General features: G+C 40.7%; 1 protein-coding gene across 1 annotated transcript in view; it reads left to right on the forward strand.

Moving 5' to 3' along the window:
• Eyg (eyegone) overlaps window positions 1-23,109 on the forward strand; it is a 47,134-nt gene that overhangs the window by 3,034 nt on the left and 20,991 nt on the right. Inside the window, exon 2 of the mRNA XM_033481804.2 lies at window positions 17,500-17,676. Within this exon, the coding sequence (XP_033337695.1) occupies window positions 17,500-17,676 (177 nt within the window). The remainder of the gene's footprint in view (window positions 1-17,499; window positions 17,677-23,109) is intronic.

Genomic DNA, 23,109 nt, shown 5'->3' on the forward strand with positions numbered 1-23,109 from the left:
CACGTGTGGTTTGCTAAGTATTTAATAAACATGAGGATAGGCGCTTCCGAGGCTGTGACTCCGAATAAAGCGGTTTTTAATGATGTTCTATGCGCGATCGACGAGTTAAAGACTCCGAGGCAAACAAAAGCGAGCCAATTAAGTCGGAGCGTCCCGCGGCGTTGTTCTCTTTATTAGCGGAATTGCGCGTCGCGTGAATTCCGCGATTAATCGACGACCAGCTGGAACACCTGAGCATACTGTCGCGATTATCGGGACGTCAGGGCTAATCGATGAAACACGGCCGTCACGCCTCGCATCGCACGGCGAATCTGCAAAATTTCCATGGATAGCGAACACTTGAGATGGCCGGACAACAGTTTTTTACTCGTGGCGGCAATATCGGCCGTAATTAAATTTAATTGGACAACCGTTTCTGTTGGTCGCGTTACCATCGAAAATCGGTAAGATCGCCCCTTGGTTTTTGCAAGCCGTGCTCGACACTTCGGCACGCTCGCGTCGCCACAAAAACGAATCGGGAACCAATGTGACCAGACACGAAAAGAATGCTATTCTTAATTGTTCGCGTTCACCAGTTTTTCTGGACGCGGACGGCTGAAAACCAACAACCTTTGTCAACTGGTGACTGCCGCGCCGAATTCGTGCAATTATTTGATACCGGATCGATGGTCCTCGATTTATTTTTGTCGCGGACGTCTGTCAGACCGTGGATTTTTATGCGGAAGAAACGTTGACTGCATTTTATCTTGCGAGTGCAAGAAACTGGTGGTAAAGAGAAATCCTGAACTGTTGAACTGTCGATCTTGAACTGTTTTGTTGATCGTTATTTTTGTCACGAATGCATAAAATCCGCAGAATACTTGTGATTAGACAGCGGATCTTTATACAACGTTCGTGGCATATGTTGATTTGTAAATTACGTCTATAACACGCAGAATTGGTAGAAACTACTCGTTGAGACATGAATATATATATGAAATCTGTTGGCTATTCATGATATTTGTGGGCGTCCGGAAAGAAAGACAGTTTTCTCATACAAAATAGACCATATTCATGATATGAACCTTACTCTAGATTATTGTAGTCAAATATAATTGAGAATCACAATAGGAATCAATTCCATTAAATTATATTCTATGTTCATCTTATCATAGATTATAAATAGATTGCCAATTTTAAACATTTATGGCAGAAATTATAAGCACAATTGAATACAAGAAAAAGGTTCAAAAAATTTGCGAATATCACTGTGTACATTGAAACAGACTGTGTAATATTGAACAATAGTACGAATAGGAAAAACTTCAATGCAGGAACATCTTCCAACACACTTTCAATTTTCAATTCTCCCTTTGTGCGCATCATCGTATCGTATCGCTGTTGCGTATCACAATTGCATACCTATCCGTATGCAATACGCAACGCTTGTCCGTTCACATTGATACGCAACGATGCACAGTAGTTTAGAACTACGAAAATGCGAACTAAAGTCAAATTTTCAAGCTCCTTGAAATTTAATGAAGTTATGCTTACGGGTTTCTAAATATATGAACTAAGTTGCAGTTTTGCCAAAGCTTTGAAAATAGCGAAGAAATACTTCTTGTTCTAACGTTACGCTTAGCTTAAATTGGCATGATTTTCCTCGTTATATTTTTTCATGAATAGGAATATAATTATAGCTGTTAATGCAGTATTGAAGAACGTTATTTTAGCCAAATATACGCTACAAAAGCAAAGTGATAGACATATTTTAACCCTATGAAAATGAGTTCTCCCGAATGCTTAGTTTTCGTTTTAGTTATCGTTACAAAACGGATGTCACAAGGCATCACGATGAAACTTATCAGAATGTATTCCTTATAAGCCATTGAAAATAGCTGAATGTGAACTTTTTGCAGTCACTTGCAGTTGTGTAAGTTCTAACAATATACAGTAATGGCCAGTTACTTAAGACCATTGGTTACTTCAGCAAATAAATACCATTAATATATTATTTAATGGATGTTTTTTTTTTTTATTTTTTTTTGAAAGAATATATATAATATACACTAGAGTATACTTTATCTGACGAATCTGATAAACATAAAAGTAGAATGAGCTTAGGTGGGAAAGAATATGTTAGATGCCGCGTAACTGTAGAATTTTCCTCAAAATGTATGTAAGACACATACAGTGAAAGGTGCAGGGACATCGATAAACGTGTGGAAAGCAATAACATTCTAAGGTGTTGGCCCTTTATACAGAATTTGCGATATTATGGATCAGCAAGTTTATTATGGATATATTAATGACGTACTTATTTCATTTGTTAATAATGAAATGCCAAGGAACTGGATCTTACAAGACGACTACGATCCAAAATATACAGTTCGCAGAGTAAAAGAATTTTTAAATCAGCAGGGTATAAAAGTACTGAAATGGCCTTCCTAGTCCCCTGACATCCAATCCTATTGAGATGTTGTGGATAGATGTAGATAAATATATTAAGAACAAAATATCAAGCAACTTAGACCAACTTTATGCTGCTATACAGAAGGGATAGAGCAATATTTCAATCGGACCTTATCGCCGTTTAATCAGTTCAGTGCCAAAGGGTTGTGAAGAAATAGTACGACAACATGCGCTATTAACTAAGTTTTACTTGTTGTTTCTAAGCTTAATTTGTTTCCACCAATGTTTTGATTATGTTTTTGTTATGATCATACTTCATTTCATGTGTTTAATAATATCAATCTTGATTCGATCTTACGTAGTCGAACACATAAGTAAAATGGCTTGAAATCAGAAAATAATAAAAGTTTCTGTAATGTATAAGTTAAAGACAAAAGTATATATTACTGTATATTATGTACAGTAACTCACGAAAGTATTCGAACACCTTATAAAACGCAATAACTTTTTTCAAACTGTGCTAAATGACTTGAATTTCTTTTAGGCGATAGAGGGACTAATTCACGAGACAATAACTGAAATGTATTTTCTAAATTTTGCTCTTACTTGAAATGACAAGAAAAGTAAAAAAATCTTTCTTTAACTTTTTTATCTGAACTTATAACAGACATTTAGAAACTACCTTTCCAAGATCTCGGTAACTCATGTGCATGCTGAAAATTTTATCGAAAAAGGTTAACCCAGAGTCAAGCTATAGTCAAGATACGCTTTTGGTCAAAAATGTCAAAAATCGGGACAAAATTGCGATTTTAGCAATCTTTAATTATTCGTAACTCATAACAACGTCAACCAATTTCGATAAAATTTTCAGCATGCATATAAATTACTACCGAAATATACGAAAGGCACTTCTTAAATTTTTGTTACAAGCTCAGATAAAAAAGTTCAAATAAGAGCAAAATTATTATCGAAAAAACAAAATTCGAATATGTTCAAATGTTCGAATACTTTCGTGAGCTACTGTATATTTTTTCTCATGAAATACTTACTTTTTATATTCATTAAATACTATAATATTAATGGTGTTTATTTACTGAAATAACTAACGGTCTTAAGTAACGAGCCGCCACTGTACATATGTGTTGTCAAATCATTGACCGTCAGGTGTCGTTCATAGAGCAATCTTGCGACAACAAAAAATCTAATAATGTTGAAAAATTCGACCAATAAATACAAAATTGTGCAATTGGTACTGTATGCCAGTTTCGACATATAAAATCATCTTTTATGGAACGAGCGTTATTAAGGAAGCTTTATGACCAATTGGGCAACTTTCAGAAGCGACCCAAGAGGCAAGAAATAAAGATATAAAATGTTTCAAGGAGCACCCCACACACGGAAATGTTCAAGAGTAAAAACCGATGAAGATCTGTTCCGACGACTGCTGTTAATTTCGGATCCCCACTTAACTTCTTTCGCCCATATTCACTACAAACAGAGAATTACAGAGAAAGATATCTCAGATTTTTTAATTATACCTATCAACAGATACTGCAATTTAAGATATATATTTTTATATGTTTACACGTTCGTGTAAGTAAAATAAGATAGTTATTCTTTAATATGTACTTATAAATATATCAAGTAAAACTAAACTAATCGTTCCTGATCGAAAATGTTTTATTACATACTGCTAGCGTAATCATTTTTGTTTCAAAAGTGTCGAAGAAAACGAATTAAGAAGTTAAGAAGCAATGTCACCAACAATTGTTTCACGAACAATGCTTTCATCGACAACGTATTTTACCAACATTGTTTATATATCGACACGTTGAAATCACCGAGAAATGTTTACATCGACTCTCGTTTCACCGACAAATGTTATTATCGATACTTCGTGAAATGCAGAGATAGAGGCAATCTGTTCTACTGGGTGTGTGAAAAAGAGTGACAAAAGTGGAAACAGTTATAAGTGTAGAGGAACAGTCATGTACAGTATTCGTAAATGGAAAACACATTATTTGTTCTCATGATCCTACAAAACATAATCATGCACCAGAAGCAGCACGTCCCCAACTTATTACACATTGCAATAAAATAAATGAACTGACTGTACCTACTGACGAGAGATCATACAAGATTGTCAGAAATGCGGCTATAGAGGCGGAGAAAATTAATCAACCACCACTTCCGAATAATTTTGCTTTGAAACAGCAAGCGTTGTATAAACGACGAAAGAATAAATCTTCTGAGCCAAAAAATATTGACGAACTTAAATTGTCCGACGAAATGTTGAACACTTGGAATGGAAAACCTTTCGAAAGAGTTATTAAAGAAGAATATAAATGTGCAGTGGTATTTACAACCGTTGCACTGCATTCTCAGTACCGTAACTTTCCGTTGATAAATCCATTTCTTTCACTGTAAATAATATTGAAAACGTAGCACTAACAATAAGTGCGCGCACGATACGACGTTCAAACATACACTTGGTATACTGCCAAAAATTCTAAGCGACGACAATAACATTTGTCAGTGAAAGGAGAGTCGATGCAAACATTTGTCGGTGATTTCAACATGTATATAAACAATATCGATAAAATAATTATTGGTGATTTCAAGGTAATGATCATGTAAGAAATTTAAGTGAAGTGTAAAGGTAGTCTATATTGATGGCTCCTTATCTTTTCAAACAAAAATAGTATCAAAATCCAATTCCAAATTAAAAAATAATAATGGTAGATACGCAAATACCAAAGTTATTAACTTAATTCACGTTTTTGGAATTCTAAACCATTGTTCGATGATGCGTAGCTACGCAACAATTGAATCGTCTACCTGCATCGCGAATTATTTGAACCATAAAGCATCAACTACTTCAAATTAATCTGCAAATTAATCGATTTCAGTGAAAAACTCCACTCACTCTACAATCCACCGACACCGTTCGAACTCCAACAAACATCACAAAATCACTCTCACCAGCTCGCCTAAACAATTCCAGAAAAATCATTCGCAAGACAGACAACATCGACCGGACCAGTTCTCGATGCATCGTCTCGCCGTTAATAAACAGCGGTCTCGAGCCGGAGTTCTCGTTACCTGGCACAATCGCCGCGATGCAATCGGTTCGGTTTCAGTCATTCCAATCAGCGTAGCTCGTTAATCATGCAGCAATCGTCAACGAGGTAGCGCATCACCGGCAGCCCGTCTCGTTTCGCGTTCCTGCATCGGCCGGTTGCAGGCGGTGCGGAAAAAAAGAGGAGCACGAGCAGTAGAGGGAGGGGAGGGGAGGGGTAAGGGCATCGTAAATCGCGTTAAACGAGCGTAACAACGTCGTTTCATGGTTCTCCAGGTGTCGAAAGCGACGTCGGCCGGTCTCGGTAGGTAGGTCGCTTCTTAAGGGATGATACGATCTGCCCCTGCCGACCGATGGTATCTGGGATCGGAGCGGTTCGGGGCCGGTTAACTCGTTAACGCGCGAAAAATCGCTGCACCGAAATCACCGGCGATCCCTCTCCGATGTATCGCGGTTGTTACGCGTCATTTAACCGCGAACGATAACGCACGGTCGATAGTCGATCGAAAGTAAGATAGAAACAAGAGAGAGAGAGAGAGAGAGAGAGAGAGAGAGACCGAGAAAGAGGAAGACAGCTAGAGATTCGAATTTCCATCGAGGCTAAGGTACGGGCTCGCGGAATATATCCTGGGGGATAAAGACGACACAGGACACGGGTTACGAGGATGTTTATCGACGGGCCAGTTAAGTCATCATCGGACCCGGTGAGAAACGACGCCGGTGGAGCGCGCGCGGACATTACCATAACGCGGGACGGTTCGGAACGACGTGTCGGCCGGATCGGCGAACGGCTATCGTAAACGGGAGAAATATCATTTTCTGCGTGCGTTATCGTCGATAGGACGTGCCTCTTTTTCACCCGTGGAGCGTGTTAATTGAACGGTCGCGCGGGTTCGATCCGCCGTCGAACACTCGTCATAAGGTGTCCGGCTCTGGTACGCCTACGGTTCCCGATCGCCGAGGATCGTTCGCGACGGAGATCGAAACGGCCCTGTAAAAGACCCGTCGACCCTCCCACAAACTGGGCCCCGACACAGCCCGGCACCCCTCTGATAACAGAGCCGTAATCAACGCTCCCAAGAATGCCCATCGGATCGAAGCGGCCGGCTACGCGTACCTAACTACTGGTATATTCAGAGACGCTTTCCGTGGTTTACACTTGCCGGATCAAACGACCTAGCTCTCGGCTACCAGCCATACTCGTTCAGAACCGGTTTCAATGCGTCGCCAACAGTACGTCTTTTCGCGGGGAGCTGTGCTACTCTTTCTTCAACCGCTCGATATCCGTATTGTTCCGAACCGACCGCTTCTACACCGGTCCCGATCGCGGCTGTGTCTCTCTTCTGGATCTGCTACCATTGGCAGTCTTTATTGCTGATGGTACGAGTCGGTTGCCAATGGGGGCCGATAAAGATGACTTTGATCGTCGCTCATTAACAGCGTTCGGCTTAATCGCCGAACCACGTTTCGTTAGCTTATTATCTTCACGCTTTCGATACAGAACCATTTCCAATCTTCGATCAGTTCATTGGAAACGTTTCGGTGATTGTTTGGGACTTGGAAGATTGACATTTTGTTTCCTCGATTATTATCGACGAATAATTGAAGAGTTACTGGAATCTTCTTTTTATTTGATCGTAATGTTATGGTTGGCCACATTTGTGACACAAAAACAAGACATTCGCGGGAGAATATCGAGTGATGCAGATTTGATTCAGTCTCGAAACACCGAGTATCGATGTCATTCGTAATGATATTCGGCTAATTGATTCTAATCAGAATTGTTGAGAAAGAAATCATAAGGTAAAGTCATTAAAATATCTTTCGAAGTTTATTATTCGGAACAAAAATTCATTTCACAGTTGTAAAGAATTAACAAATGAGCTGTATTCTAATAACCACGATTCTATCCTGCATACCATGAGATTTTTCCAAAATTTCAGAAACAAATAAAACGTTGATATATAAATGCAAGGAGTGAAATGCAGCAGTGCATAGGGTTTACGATCAGCTAACTGCAGTCCTGATTCCATGCAGTTGTTTAGTGACACCATTCACTTGGGATCTACGCTGTTACCTGATAATGGTGACGAATGCCTTGTAACTTGTCTAGTACAACTTACTGAAACGTGTAGTATCTTGCTATTGATTTAAGTAAATTCTAATTTTTTAGCTGCTAGTTTAAATAATTACCTGCTTAGATCAAATCTAATAAGAGAATTAACATTGATCTCGAAGAGGTGGGTTGAAAAATATGTAGCAGAAAATTGATACGGAAGGATTCAAATAGATCCAGCACGACGGCTGCCATGAGATCGTCAAGGATTAATCGAAAACGTCCGGTAGTGTTTCACACAATCTTGCAAGAAATATTTGCTACAATCAGTTTTAAAATACATAAATAACTTCTTTGTTTTTACTAAAATAAGAGAGCACGTAGATGGTCTTTAACACTAATCGTATATCTTAAGAAGACGATGAAAAGGAACGGCGACTACTGGGCTTATTTCCACCAGATCATCGAAAAGAATGAATTGCATTTAGAAAAACAAGAAGACTTGATCCTCTGCATTATAATTATTCACTTTATTAAACATTAATTAATTGACGTTAATCATTCATTTAATCGCTCATTATTATTCACACTTTGATACACAATCTAGTTTTTTGATTAATGTAGAACCTCGATTATCAGGTGTCCCTATATTCTTTGTTGTCCAAATACGTTTTGCATGCAATCAACTCAATCTGCGACAGTCGATATGGAACACAATTTATTGTACTAATCCATAGAGATGATATCAGGCACTATAACTAGTGTTCTTAAATGTTAATTAATACTGATAAACTGTAAAGTGTTCTCTTAGCACTCTGAAAAATCCTACAACAACCGATGGATAGAGTCACAATTGGTAGTAAAACGAATATGCCGTTCAAAGTTTAAACAACCGGATACCAATATTGCCTGATACCATAAATCGGGAACTAAAAAGCACGTCAACAGCGACGTTTCCTGACCGAAACGAAATATTCTCGAGAGGACAATGAAGCGTCACATCCAGGAATCAGCAATTTGAAATCCATTGGCAATCGACCGAACGCTCCTGTCGTCCGGCAGAAAATAAGCAAAGTCCAGAGACGTTTCATTATCGCAGCCTACCGAGCTGCCAGATCCTGCATCGTTCCCGAGGAGAATATCAAAAGGGAAATGTGTCTGCCAGCAATCCTCACGCGTCTCTCTCTCTCTCTCTCTCTCTCTCTCTCTCTCTCTCCCTCTTACTCTTTCTATTTTCTTTCTCTCACCGCGAGAAGGAAGAAAAAGAGAATTCGTAAACAAGATGCGTTGTTTATGCAGGCGAGATAGGAAATGACATCACTTACGGGAACGAGCCGATACACACCGCCTCTCTATCCGGCAGATTTTACTGCCACACCCAGCAGGTATTTCGAGGCAGGTATCACGGCCCGGTAGTTGGTAGGTATCTTCATCTGTCCGCCGTTGGGCCACTTTGTTTACCCCTACCCCTTTTTTCTCGCCGTCTCCTCGAATCCGTGTTCCCTATTGTAGCGTAACAAGCAGTCACTTTCGTTCACCATCGCACGCTAATTAGAACCTTCTTCGGGATCGTCGCTCCGGGACGTCTATCAGAACTTCAGGTGTCACTTTGGCAAATTTGATTCTGACAGCCAAAGAAACTGTGAATTTTCTTAAATATACATATACTGAAACGTGCGTGAGATCGCTATTGACTAAATATATGTCATTTTGTCACTTGTCATATTTGTCATTTTTACAGAGCAATAATTAGTATTTAACTAATGAATAATGACGTTCAATCACGCAACTGAGACTACGTCTCCTGTTTAACACGAGTTCCTACAACACGAATTCCTACAACTGGTCAAAAATTTTGCGATCACTAATGAAATTCAAAGATGTAAATCAACCAGAACATAACTTCGGATAGTTCAGACATAACGCTACAAAAAAGTCCTTCTCCGGTTTCGTTTAACTAATTATAATTAAATAATGAATTCATTAAATTATTTCTTTCGTTGTATTTATATATGGAACAAAATGTATCGTTCATACGCAATAGCAATACCAAATGTGTGACGAGAGAAAAATTTTCGTGTGACACGATTTCTTATAACACGAATTCGTAGGACGCGTAACGCATTATCGCCGTTATACGGGCGTTTTCAGTATTGTTAAGCAATACAAGCTCGTAACAGCGCTATCATTTGTTTCTCAATTACGGGGGCTCAGTGACGATTTGTTCATTTATTCCTACTTTTGCGGTTATAGTTTTTCAATTAGTTTTACAATGAGTTGTAGTCGCTCGAGTCCGATGAACTAAAAAGCATATTTATTGACATTCAATTTAGAAACTAAAATACTGCAATTAATGCTCATCGTGATCTGGTGACACGTAAATTTACAGCATTGTAAAACGATTTGTAAACATTCGAGTTCGATGAGCTAAGAAACATATTTATAATACTTTCATAGAAACTAAAATACTGCAATTAATGAACGTAGTAAGCTGATGATGCGTAAATTTATGGCGCAGTAAAATTTACGTCGAGATTTGTTTTGTTAGCATTGATTTTCTGGTTGCATTCAACTTGAAGTTTCGTGAATCACTAAACAAAAATCGTCCGTGCAAAAATGCACAGTCTTGTAATGGTCCTCGTCAAGCTAATGCTTCTCCGCGATTTTTCTGCCACGTCATACTGTAATCTTCATACTATTCGAGCTATTCAGCATTGAATTGTACGTAATTTGCAACATAGTCACGCATTTGTTGCATGCTAAAGCAATTAAATCGTTTGAAATTGTAATCTACGGTACAAACGATTTACGAGTTATATCAAATTGAACTGTTAATTCGAATCATTATTATCGAGAGCACATCTGTGAATGATAATTAAAAAGTATAGTAAAAATGAAGCTAGAAAATTACGGGACTAATAATAAGAAATTCAGTCGTTTTGCAGTCGTTCCTACAATTGATCAGACACCTTGAAAACAGAAGTCGTTTACAAAACTATTCGCGATTGTTACCAACTGGAAAAATTGGTTAACAATTCTTTTCCCTCACCATTTAGCAACCCATTTATTTAGCTTCTCAAGGAGAATCAAATACGTAGGACCAGTACTAGAAAAATGATTAACACTAGGGTTACGTATACATTAAATCTATTTAAAGAAACATTTACATGTTATTTTCTTAAGACTAATATTACAATAAAAATCGCTAAAAATGCGAATAAATATACCATCGTTACTTCTATAACATAATATAAAATAACTGATTTTAGACCTCCGTAAGCCTAGTGTTAACCATTCAGCGAAACAGCCTAAAATATTCCATTAAATCGAAGTGATTTATAGAAATTGCGAAGTCAATATGCGTCACGCGAACTATCTCTTTCAAAATATTAATCAAATTTTGTATCCTCGATGCATTCGAGTAAAGATTCATTTGTAAACCTGGCCGAATGCTTTCGCCCGCAACTTTTAAGGTATTGGAACCAAAAGTATAAGATATTTTGTGAGTGTCACAGATCGAGCTTCATTAACATACCTCTCGAGAGAAAATAAGTGAAATTTGACAAAAATACACTTTCTAAAAAGCATTTAATATTTTCAAAACTAACAATAAAATTCTGATAAGGAGTTTTAGGATTTCAAAGGAGGGTTCATTCAAATATGTAACAGAATTGAAAAAATCTATGATACCTCTATCCCACGTAACGTGTTAATTAACGTTCAATTTCGCAAGCGAGTGTATAACGAGGTAAAACAACCGGCAATGTTTACACCCAATTATCGGTCGATAAACAGTAATAATATCTCGATTCGGATCGGTCGCGAGAGCAGTGCGCAACCATTCAATCCACAGCGCGCTTGTAAATATCGCGCGGCGAGCCGTTTCTAACTAATTAAACGCAGGCAATATTTGATCGAGGTATGCGCAGCTAATTGGATCTCGTGTCCATTCGTCTCCAGCCGCGACGATTTATACTCCGTTAGCCGAGGATAACCTAAGTATCTCGTTCCTATCCGCGTCTGAATTTATAGCCACACCCAGGCACGGGTTTCCGAGACAGGTACCAGGACTCTCTCTTTCTCTCTCTCCTTTCCTCTCTGTCACTGGATCGTGTCGGTCGCACGATTTCTGTTTCGCGCCGATTTTCGGAGTTCGCATGTGCGATCCTCGCAGGAGACGAGGCCTCAAGTCTCGACGAGATCGCGGTCCCAAAGTGTTCGAGGCCCGTTTTATCGGCGCGCGAATCTCCGAGACGCGACGCGCCGATCGACCGATTTTCGCCGGCCGATCGTGATCCTCGTGGTTCTGCGAGGTCCTCTTTCTCGTCTTCTCTCCGTTATGTCGATTATGTATCGGCCCGCGAACGATCGGTCTTTTCCACGGGCCGATTCCCTGTATACGAAAAGGATCTAGAAGAGTCCGATCCCAGAAACTCGTTCAGAACCGGTTCTCTAGGGGCCCCGGCCGTCGCGTCGATGCAACGACACGACGCATTTCTTTCGGTGCATCGGCTACTTTCGTTTTCACGACATCCCCGATAGCTTTGACATGGAACGAGCGCGGAATGCGCGCCGATGCGCCTGCCAGAACGCGTAGGTTTCGCACCAGCTTTCATCTCTCTCTCTCTCTCTCTCTCTCTCTCTCTCTCTCTCTTTCTCTCTCTCTCTCTCACTCACTCATTTGGTCATTCTCTCTGTCTCCCTCTCTATGGTGAAACGATCGGCAACGGATGCTCCTCATCTGCGCGAACTACTCGCTCCGGAATCGTTGTACCCTGTCTCTCTCACCACGACCGGAACAAATTGCCAGCCGATCGTTCCTCTAGCCTTATACAGCCACCGAAACAGAACCTCCTCGGGAATTCGCCAATCCGATTTCCGAGGCTCCTGGAAAATAGAGGCATCGATTTTCTCCGCTTTCGGGGCCTTTTAAACACTACAATGATTTCAACAAATTATGGATGAAGTATTGCAAACGGTAAGTAGAGATTCGGATGCCCGAATCATCTTAATTCTGAATAAATTAAATATGGTTACCAGTGAATAAGGAATCAGTAGCTTGAGTTGTTTGAGATTGAATTACTCCTTTATTCCTGAATAACTGAAGCATTGCTATCAATGAATAGGGAGTCAGAAGCTAGAGTTGTCCTCTTAGTCACCGATGACTGAAGTATTGCTACCAGGAATCGGTTGCTTGAGTCGTTCTGCTAATCCACGATTACTGAAGTATTGCTACCACTGAATAGGCAATCGACAGCTTGCATTATTCCTTTAGTCCTGAATAACTGAAATATTGCTACCAGTGAAAGGGAATAGGTAGTCTGAGTCATTAGCTTAGTCCTCGATAAGTGAAGCATTGCTACCTTTAGTGTGTACATAATGCTCTTGCCTATGAAGTAATCAAATATTGCTACCAAGGAGTCGGTAACTTGAGGCATCACTGCTTAGTTACAGACATCATCCTAGATTTCTTATGGTTGAGTTTATCAACGGTAAATGTGTGGCTCAGAGCCAAAGTGAAAACGTCACTTACACATCGTATAATTGCAACAGGAACCAAACAAAGTTTCAAATTGGACTGTCATTCCAACTTTCCACTTCGTTTGTTCCAACAAAATGCATACATTAAACGCGAAATGACAGATCTTAGGGCAGGCTGGACCGCCAAACCAATATCCATAAATTTTGATGAAACCGTGTATGCGTAAGGCATGATTTATCTTGTGTTATAAAAGTGTATCGCCATTGTACGAATTAAGGGGAATGGGAATTCTGATATTAGACGTGTAAATTTCCTACGAAATAATATATCGTTTCAGTGAAGTCATGACAAATTGCAGATAATAAAGAAATGAATCTTTTTCGTGGATAAGACATGTTCGGGAAAATTAACATACACTTTCTTGAGGCCTGAAGAATTTCTTTAATCTTTCATCCAGGAGCTCATTTTCATAAATAAATTCCAAGAGAATGCAGTTGAATGTCGCAGTGGAACTGCATTGAATTTCGATGAATATTCTATTAGGTTCTATGTATTTGTACAATATTTTATCACTTTCTGAGAAGTTTTACAAACAGGTCCCCAATCTATTTATCAGCTACCGATCACTATCTTCGAGAATACATTCGTTTCGACCCAACAAACGCAAATACTGCTGAAAAGGCGAGCAGAAGGCGCACGAATATCCCTTAATTGAAATTAGCCGCGCACAATAAACTCGGAACATCATCCCCGTACTCGCTTGAAAGCTACCAAAAATTTGACTTCCAAATCAGAACTGCCGTAGCTGCTTCCTCAGCAGCAAACGGTAGAACAATACCGTCACAAGCCCGTGTAAACGGTTTCTGGAAAGTTACGAACGGGAAAAGAGGAATAAAAGTGAACATTGATGTTTTTCGTCGTCTACATACATCTTTAGTCACGAGATTCTCATCTCCGTCTTCCAACTCCTCGTGCTACCGACGTATGCTATGCTATCATTTACCATATTATAATTAAATGCTGTTAAAGTTTAGTTAATTGTACATCATTGTGTTTGTATTTCCGTACATTCCAAAATATACTGCGAAAATTACGTTAATAAACTCTGTTTAGACATATTCGAATGTTCACAAGCAAAATTGTCTCAGATTCATTCAAAGATTTTAAGAAACTACATATTACATATTGCAATTTACAGTTTACAGTACAACAACAAATTACATTTACAGTACAACTACATATTATAGTAAATCCTTCCTAATTGACACTCAACTTGTACACAAAAATGGACAATTTGGAAAGAGGAGATACGATTATTCAAGCCTCGCGACTCGTTTTTGTAGATACCGATTGTCAACAACTATAAAAACGAGCCGCAAGGGTCGAATAATCGTACATCCTCTTCCCAAATTGTCCATTTTTGTGTACAATTTGAGCGTGAATTAGAGAGAATTTAGCTTTCTCCTATTATGCAAATAATTCTGTTATAAAGTAGATAGAATACATACTTGGCGGTACCCCCTCAAGAACAACGAAACAATTTATTGTATATGATTTTATTTTTCACTTTAATTTGTTAGACATGTTCATGACAACAATCTGAGTAGTTCAAGGGAATGCTGTCGCTGATACCATCTGTTGAGAAAGAGCACATGAAGCAATTCGTACCATCTTCAAGTCATAACTTCTGCTTTCAGAACGTCCCAAGGAAATTGATTGCATTTTCAAACAAATTAGATTCAATTGTATTCCATTTCATCGAATAATCGTAACAATGAAAATTTTAAGATCAACTGTCTCGAGAGAACATTTTGTTGTTCTTGAACTTCGTGCATTTTTGTTGCAACTAGACGTCGGATTTCATGCGCCCATGGTAAAAATGCATAAACGAAACGAATTTGCAAACAGGATTAAATTCTCCTAGTTGGAACGAAACTGCGAATTTCAGGCATCCATGAAAAAAGTGCGTAAGCGACATCCAGAAAAAAATAACAACATCGTTACATTAATTTTAGTTCATTAAAACCACCAGAAGAAGGAACATATCTGCATTCAGCTCCAGTTCCTGGCAACCTGTGCAGAAAATCTTCGTTTCGGCCTCGGATTCGCGGCCCAGTTGAAACGTTTATGGTGCCCAGTTAAACCCGAGTATAAAGTCGTGCTTCGCACGCACCAGCCGAGCGGACTATCGTTCGAGAGATCGAGTGGTCACGACGAATCGCTACTCATCCTCGCGCCCTTACTTTGTCGAGTATCGTCGGCGTGTATCGGCTCGGAGAAATGACTGTAAGCGGTCTAACGAGCGACGAGTGTCCGCGTAAAATCCATCCGGGGCGGCGATTGGCAATTCGGCCGGCCCATAAAAGACTAATTAATTAAACGGCCGCTATGTAAACGAGCGGACGCGTACGCGCGTTCGGTCCGCTCGTAACCAGTCGAAACAACGCGTTACAAATGAGCTCGGGGTCCTGGCCGTTTCTATCTACCTCTCCGGAATTTAATTTCCCGTCCACGAATATCCTTCTGGGTCCCAGCTGAATGCGAACGAGAAAGAAAAAGAGAAGGAGAGAGATAGAAAGGATCGAGAGATCGACAGCGATCGTTGTCCGACGTCCACATAGAGCTTGTTGGGATCACGGTGCGCGGGATCGTTCGCGTCCGGCGAACGGTTCTTTAACATCGTCGTACGATCGTAAACTATCGTCCTGGCGGATCGTACGAAACGTCGTTAAGATTATCCGCCCGTAAAATCACAGGCCGTCCGCGGTGCCCGGACGCTAATTACGATTATTCCATCGGCCGTGATTCCTCCTGGAAATTAATTCGAGACGCCCCGGTCTCTCGAAGAGCAGCTACTCGCTCGCGCACGCCTCTGGGGCAACCGTACCAGTCTCTCTCTCTCTCTCTCTCTCTCTCTCTCTCACTCACTCTCTCTCTCTCTCTCTCTCTCTCACTCACTCTCTCTCTCTCTCTCTCCTCGGTCTCTCTTCGACGAATATCACACCCGGTATCGCGTGATTATTTCACGCAATTACGGATTCACGGTATGAAAAGCGAACGGAGCCCAGCAGCTCTCTGAAAAAGGAGAAAATCAAAGAGCGGAGAAGCTGTGAAACGCGAACTGTCCGCCAGCGACACCCTTCTTACCGATCGCTCGGCACTCTCGTGTCCGCCACCCCACCACCACACCCCTTCGAGGAAAGATACGATCGGCGTGTTCGAGCCTGAAAGTAAGGTTCTCCCAGCGAAAAATGGATCGCACTCAATACTGTGGCCCCGTTCGATCGTAAATCCTCGTCTCCGGTTCTCCTCCTCTCTCTCGATCTTCTTCTCAGTCTCTCTTTCTCTCTCTCTCTTCCTCTATTTGGTTCGCCTGCATCGAGTGGCACGAAACGAAACGTCCTCGAGATTAGCCACCTATAAAATCACGGGGAAGTCGCGAACCGCTCCCGAGGTGTCCTTCGGGGAATTACGAGGGTCTTCACACCTCTGGTGATTAATCGCCGCGATTTAAACCGGCAGATGCGCGCGACGCGCCTGCCTCAGCAACGATACCACCGAGAGATCGGGATCGAGATCGCTAAACAGTCCGATCAGGCGCCGCCGGCAGAGTAATTTAAATTAATTCGCTCGATTACGACGCCACGGGGAAGATATTTGTCGCGGTTCTTTTGCACGCATTGTTCCTGCCCGGTACGCAGTTTACACGCACTCGACTTTACACACTGAATCCGCAAAATTTCTGCTTTTTTGGGGCAGTTCAATGTCCGAAGAACAACATAGCGATGTTGTCTTCCTTCATTAAGTCGCTCCTAAAGCGAAGCGTTTTTTCTTTTGATATTAGAACAGACTTATGTTCGAATACATGTTACTGTGAACATATTTGCAATATTCATCTCAGTTACTGATTCTTCGCCATTCAACATAAGTCGCGCTTTGTTCACTTAATATAAGTAAATTAAATCAAATTATTGAAATAGACGACATATTACTTTTGATAAATCTTTATAAGTTATACACATTAATTGCTTTTGGTGTTTTGTTCTAGCTTGCAACCTTTGTTGTACTTCATTTTGAGTTTAATACGCGGCGAAGGTCTCTAGCAAAATCTATTATGTTAATCCATTTGTGCGTTGTTAGGAAGAATAAACCATAGTGGCCTTATCATCCATTGTTTGATGCAGCAGTTAAAGTTGAATGTTCAGTTATGGATGGATGTTACTTGTTTCTCTTAAATCGAAGTCAAATTCTATTCTTTTATTATCATCGTTTCAACATTCGATGCAGACTTTGAAACATTTGTGTACGTTCCAAAGAAACATGTTCATTTTTGCTTTTCGGGACTTAGCTTACTGTTCTACGCGATTCATTTTTGGGATCGCCGAGTTACGATTTTAAAACGATCTTGTTATCTGACAGTTTAGATGCTGTCGAGTCTTTTGACCCTCGTGTCGAGTGGAGATATAATTGATTGGTTTGTTATGATTGCAGGCGTGAGCTTGCAAAACTGCACCGCGGGCCCGTTCGCCAGCGGCAATGGCGGCGGAGCTGGCAGACAATGGTTATTGGAACTGACCCAAGAACTAGGAGCCCTAAGACACTACAACGATCTGGCGAACCACGCGCTGTCTTTGAACCAACAGGGCGTAGTCGTCAGCAAACTTTTGGGTGAGTTTTCGAAAAGGTGAATCAATGTTCACAGAAGTTCTGTTACTCTACGGTAGATGCTAATGAAATTGCAACCTCTTAACCGCTGCCTGTTCTAACGAGTTCTAAAGTATCTCAATATTTTCATTTTCATAATAGAACTTTCGTATTTTCTCTGGTATTGAGTTTTCGAACATGATTGAGATTTTACGTTTGACCGTTAGAACGAGAATCTTGTGTCCTTATGGCAAAAATGAGTAAGTGAAATCTGAAACGCTGGATATGTGGAAACGATCCAATAGTGGTGTCACAATCATTTTCAATCTATTAAGTTGTTTCACTTGATACGTTCTAACACGTTCCGTGCCACGTGCACTACCGATGATACGTGCTTACATATTTATTGAATGCTCTGAAAAGATATACGTATTTTATAATACGCTTAAGACTGATGATATGTTTCCATCAAAATGATGAGACATTACAAAAATGCGTTATAGATCGAAGAAAATAAGCTTGTTTAATAGAATAATTAATAATTACACACATAATATGTCAATCTTTAGACGAAATATCAAATGGCCTGAGTGAAAAGTCGAGCAAAAATGGATCGGCATGAAATATGTTAACCCTTTGCACTCGAGTGGTGACTCTGACGCACCACTAAAATTGTTACACCGTGTGCCAAAATAATTTTTACATTATCAAAGCTTAGATATAAAAGATTGTTAAAAGCCTAACTGTTGTATGAGTCACAAGACTCAATTTCATATGCATGAAATGAACTTTATTATATAAAATGGAAACATTATAAGTCAGAAAAGTTAATTTAGATTTACAATTAAAATGGCTTCGAGTGAAAAGGGTTAAGGAACCTAGGCACTGGAGCTGGTTGCTATGGGGAAACCAACTGCTGGGCCTTTGGTTTGCTTCGGGCATAATTAATTTTATATTTATCGAATAAGACATATAAAATTGTTTTATTTGAAAACACAAACAAAAGAAAATAATAACAAAGTTTAATATGTCTTATTCGATTAATATAAAGTTAATTACGCCCGAAAACATAGCCGGCTCCATTATCCTATATATTACGGGGGCCGGAAAATAATGTCGTTTCTGTGCATATTTATCTGTTTGAATTTAATGTAAACAAACGACATAACTTTCCGGTCCCCCTAATACTTCGTTTTGAGAAAAATCAGTGATTGTGAAAAGTAGAAGACAGTTTTCTCGAACACTGTGCACATTTCTGAGCAAACGTGCAACACGTTTGCAACTTGGCATACAGTTTCTGGTAGCAGAAAAGATAAACGAGCGATCGCGTACACGTTTAACGATGCGTGACACGGATCCGCGAGAATCTCTCTTCCTCGATCAAATTCGAGAAATGTTGAATCTGTCTTCAGGTATAATGATAGACATTCTCGAACGAGCGAGTGGGACGTGTAGTCAAATAGCGATCGTTTAACCGAGCGAAACCGTCGGCTCGCCGCGAAATCAGTTAGCTTAGACCGTGCTCCAAGCGCAGCGAAGCCAACTCGGGCTCGAAACCCGGCTCGAAATGGGAACGGCAAATAAGCGATAGCCGGCACGAATCGCGAAAGCCTCTCGCGGTTATCGATCGCTATTATTTCCCCGGACGTCCAGTAATTATTCGCTCGTAATTGCGCCGGCGCCCTCTGAGTGAGCCACGAGTATAGATTGGATCGAATCGAACAGCAACGCGGAAGCTGGAAAATGAAAGTTTGCAGTGTACTTTTAGCAAAGTCATCCATGCTGCTGCACATGCTTAGCTAGAGTACAGTTAAAGTGTCATCAATGTGGAATTATCATTGAACGAATTATACAATTGCTGTAACAATTAAATGGCAACTCGAATGATTCGTACGATTAATCGATAAGAATGGAAATGATGAACCCAACAGCCGGATTGAACAACTTCGCAGCAGAATTATTAGCAACGAAAAATAGCGATCACGTAGTGAAAATATACGAATGCTGACAACTTTGATGAGCGGCATATAGGAAGAACAGATCGTAGAAAATTAGTATAGCTAATTCGCAAGGGAAGGCAGTGGTGGACAGTATCGACGCACTAACACGATCGCAAGGTCCCCTACCACGTAACCGCTACAAAAGAGGAGGAGCCTCGCACTCAGGCTGATTCATGCCCAATGGGCAATTCTACTGTGCAACACTGATGCGCGGTAATACTTCGATAGAGCTTCGAAGATCCACCTTCGGTGAAGTACAACATCCGATACTTCACACTTGCTCGTATTTTTCATATTGAAATCCTCGGTAAAAAAAAGCGGATGTAAAGCAATACTGAACTTCGATACACAATGTAGCATGAGAACGTGTTACACCGCACTTTAAGGAAGTTCATTATGAAGTGAAACCTGGTAGAAACGCAGACGAGGCGTTGAAGTGTCAAACAGATTAATTTAGCTTCAAGCGAAATAAAATTGCTATACAATTAATTTTATCTTGAAACTGACGTTTTTTTTTGTGTGTAACTTTGTTCTAACATTCTACCGTTGGTTCCAATTATTTGGTTGCATTTCGTAGAACTTTGCCGGTTGTACTTTGTTCTTGTGTAACATTGTATAAATTGTATAGTTATGTCAAGGTTATTTATGTTTTTTTTTGTGTGTAACTTTGTTCTAATATTCTACCGTTGGCTCCAATTATTTGGTTGCATTTCGTAGAACTTTGCCGGTTGTACTTTGTTCTTGTGTAACATTGTATAAATTGTATAGTTATGTCAAGGTTATTTATGTTTTTTTTGTGTGCAACTTTGTTCTAATATCCTACCGTTGGTTCCAATTATTTGGTAGCATTTCGTAAAACTTTGCCGGTTGTACTTTGTTCTTGTGTAACATTGTATAAATTGTATAGTTGCGATGCTTTGTTTAAGTTGTATATTTTACCGGCATTAAACTGAATACGTACATGCAAAAATAATCGTGCTAAGAACAGCAAGAAAAGCTGTTTCAATTTCAATAATCGCGACGATAATGACATGAAATAATTGAAATGATTCTGTGCAGCAATTAGACCGCGACTTTTCTTGCAGTCAGAGCAAACCTTGCTGCACAAAATCCAGCAAAATAAATATATTAAATACACTTGTGTGAATTCAGTACTTCAGTCAACAAAAGCAATACCGACGTGATACTCTTGCTTCACCAACCAGTTCTTCACGAAAGCTTGAACTCTGAGTTTTGAAATCAATTTCTTCACCAATCCCTTCACTAAAAGATGTGTAAAAATGCAACAACAGAAACACTAATTAAAACAAGCACAGAAATTCCGCAGAAGCGACAGCCACGTAACGTTCAATCGTCAAAGAACTGACCAATTGTTTCCGGAGTGAAGACGACGCGATCGAGCCTCGGTTCGGCTAAATGGCTCGCGGGTTAAGATCTTGGCGAAGAAGCGTCGATCGCCAGCGACACTGGTCGTAGATCTTCGAAGAACGGCCGCCGACCGGCACGGCGCACTAAAACCCGTTTACGAGTCAATTTCGCGGCGATTTTCGGTTTTTTCCGTGGACCGGGCTCGAGCACGATGACGTTAATCGCAGCTCGTTGATGTCCGAGGTGACCGAAAGAACGCGGAGAGGAGATTGCTCGGTATCTACGGTGTTATCCGGGCGTTTCGCCGGTGAAATAAGAGGGAGCGCGTTCGGTATCGCCCGAAGATGTAACGACCGTCACGAAGAAATGGCGCTCTTTCGAGCTCGTTAGCCGCCGCAGATTAACTCGTAACAGCTGTTTCTTTCGCCTGTAAAATCTCTCGACCGTTCGACTCGCGCGTTCCCCGATAATTTGTCAATAATCGCCGCGATCCTTCCGTGTTCTTTCGCGAGTTAGCGATCTTTCGGTCTTGGAATCGACGATCGAGTGCCATATTCGGCGCGCTTCCATTCGGTTAATGATTCTCGGCCAACTACTGGCAAATATAAAAACTACATTTCTACCGCCTAACAACATATTAGATCTCTTAAATATTTTTTCTTACAAATCATATGAATGAAAAGAGAGAACAATTCTCCAAAATACGGTAGAATATAGCGTCATTCTCCATATGGTATCATGCCGGCAGTCTAAAGTCTTAAGAGCTGATAACAGAAACAGCTGGAAATTATATCGTCCACTAAATGAAACTGCATAAACGTTCCTTCGCCGAGAGTCATTAACGCTATTTTTACCGATATTTTGTATTGTACAATTTACCGATCTAATTTAGTGATGATTACAGCTAAAGTCGAGAAGTGATTACATAAAAAAAACATAATAAATTACATTAAAAATATTTGTAGATGTTCTTTAACCCGTCTTGTAGAAATAGCGTTAAAAAGAAATTACTAAAACTATTTCGGTAGAAATAGTGTTTTATCGTTGACAAGGAATCACCAGTACCAGGAGGTTCTCCAAAATGATGTTCGAAAAGAAATCAAACCGGTGCGGGGGAAAGTAACAGATACTAATAGGAATTCTATCATCGACTTAACGAATCATTCTCATTAGAGGCAACGCAGCGGAACATACCTGTAATAAAACTGGCTTAGAAAAAAGTCAGCAAACCGTGATAATCAGGCAGCGATATTGATCTCGCGCGGAAAGAAATGGCACTGTCTCCGCTGATGGAGGAAAGAAGATTCCTCCTGGATCGAGAGGAATTTGTTCCGTGAGTATACTCGGCGGATCGTCTCAGCTTTGTTCTTCTTGGATCACGGGCGTAGCGGTTGACGAAGAGTCAATAAAACCGTGAGGTTCTCCAAGATGGTTACCGAGGGGGCCGGAGGCGTTGCGCTCCGAAGAGGGGACTTATGCTAGCGGATCTGGTAGGCAAGATTCCGGACGGAATCGGCTCTCGCCGAGAGCGAAAAAGAGAAAGAGAGAGAGAGGGGATCGTGGACCGCGGCGGATCCGGGGGATTAATTGTTCGCCGCTGTTAAGTAATTGGCCGGTCGATTATGGTACATTATATTCACCTCGGGACGCCTAAGGAGTCCGTATCCGGTGGAGATGAAGACATTACCGGCGAGTCTCGAGAGCGAGCAAGCCGAACGGTATTTTTACGAGCGGCTCGTAAAGTTAACGAGGACCGAAGAAGCTGGAGCGCCGAGCGGAGACCGATCCGAGAAAGAGAGAAAACCGGCGCGGCGTTCCAACCGATGCTCGGTGGCTCGCCTCCATTTTTTATTGCTCTCTGGCCACGATCTCTGCCGCGTTCCTCTTGCTATACCGGCGAAGAACCAGCTCCTGTCCGCGCAGACGCGACGCCACCGGACCGCATTTTCCGTGGATCGTGGATCGTGGATCGTTCAGCACCTGCGCAAGGCTAAACTGAATTCGCCTACCTGACACGGATACCCGTCCACGCCACGCCGCGCCGCTGCGAATTTAATAACTTCATCTCGAGCGGAATACCGGCCCCGGT

This window comes from Megalopta genalis, chromosome 3 (genome assembly GCF_051020955.1).
Source record: "Megalopta genalis isolate 19385.01 chromosome 3, iyMegGena1_principal, whole genome shotgun sequence".
Lineage (NCBI taxonomy): Eukaryota > Metazoa > Arthropoda > Insecta > Hymenoptera > Halictidae > Megalopta > Megalopta genalis.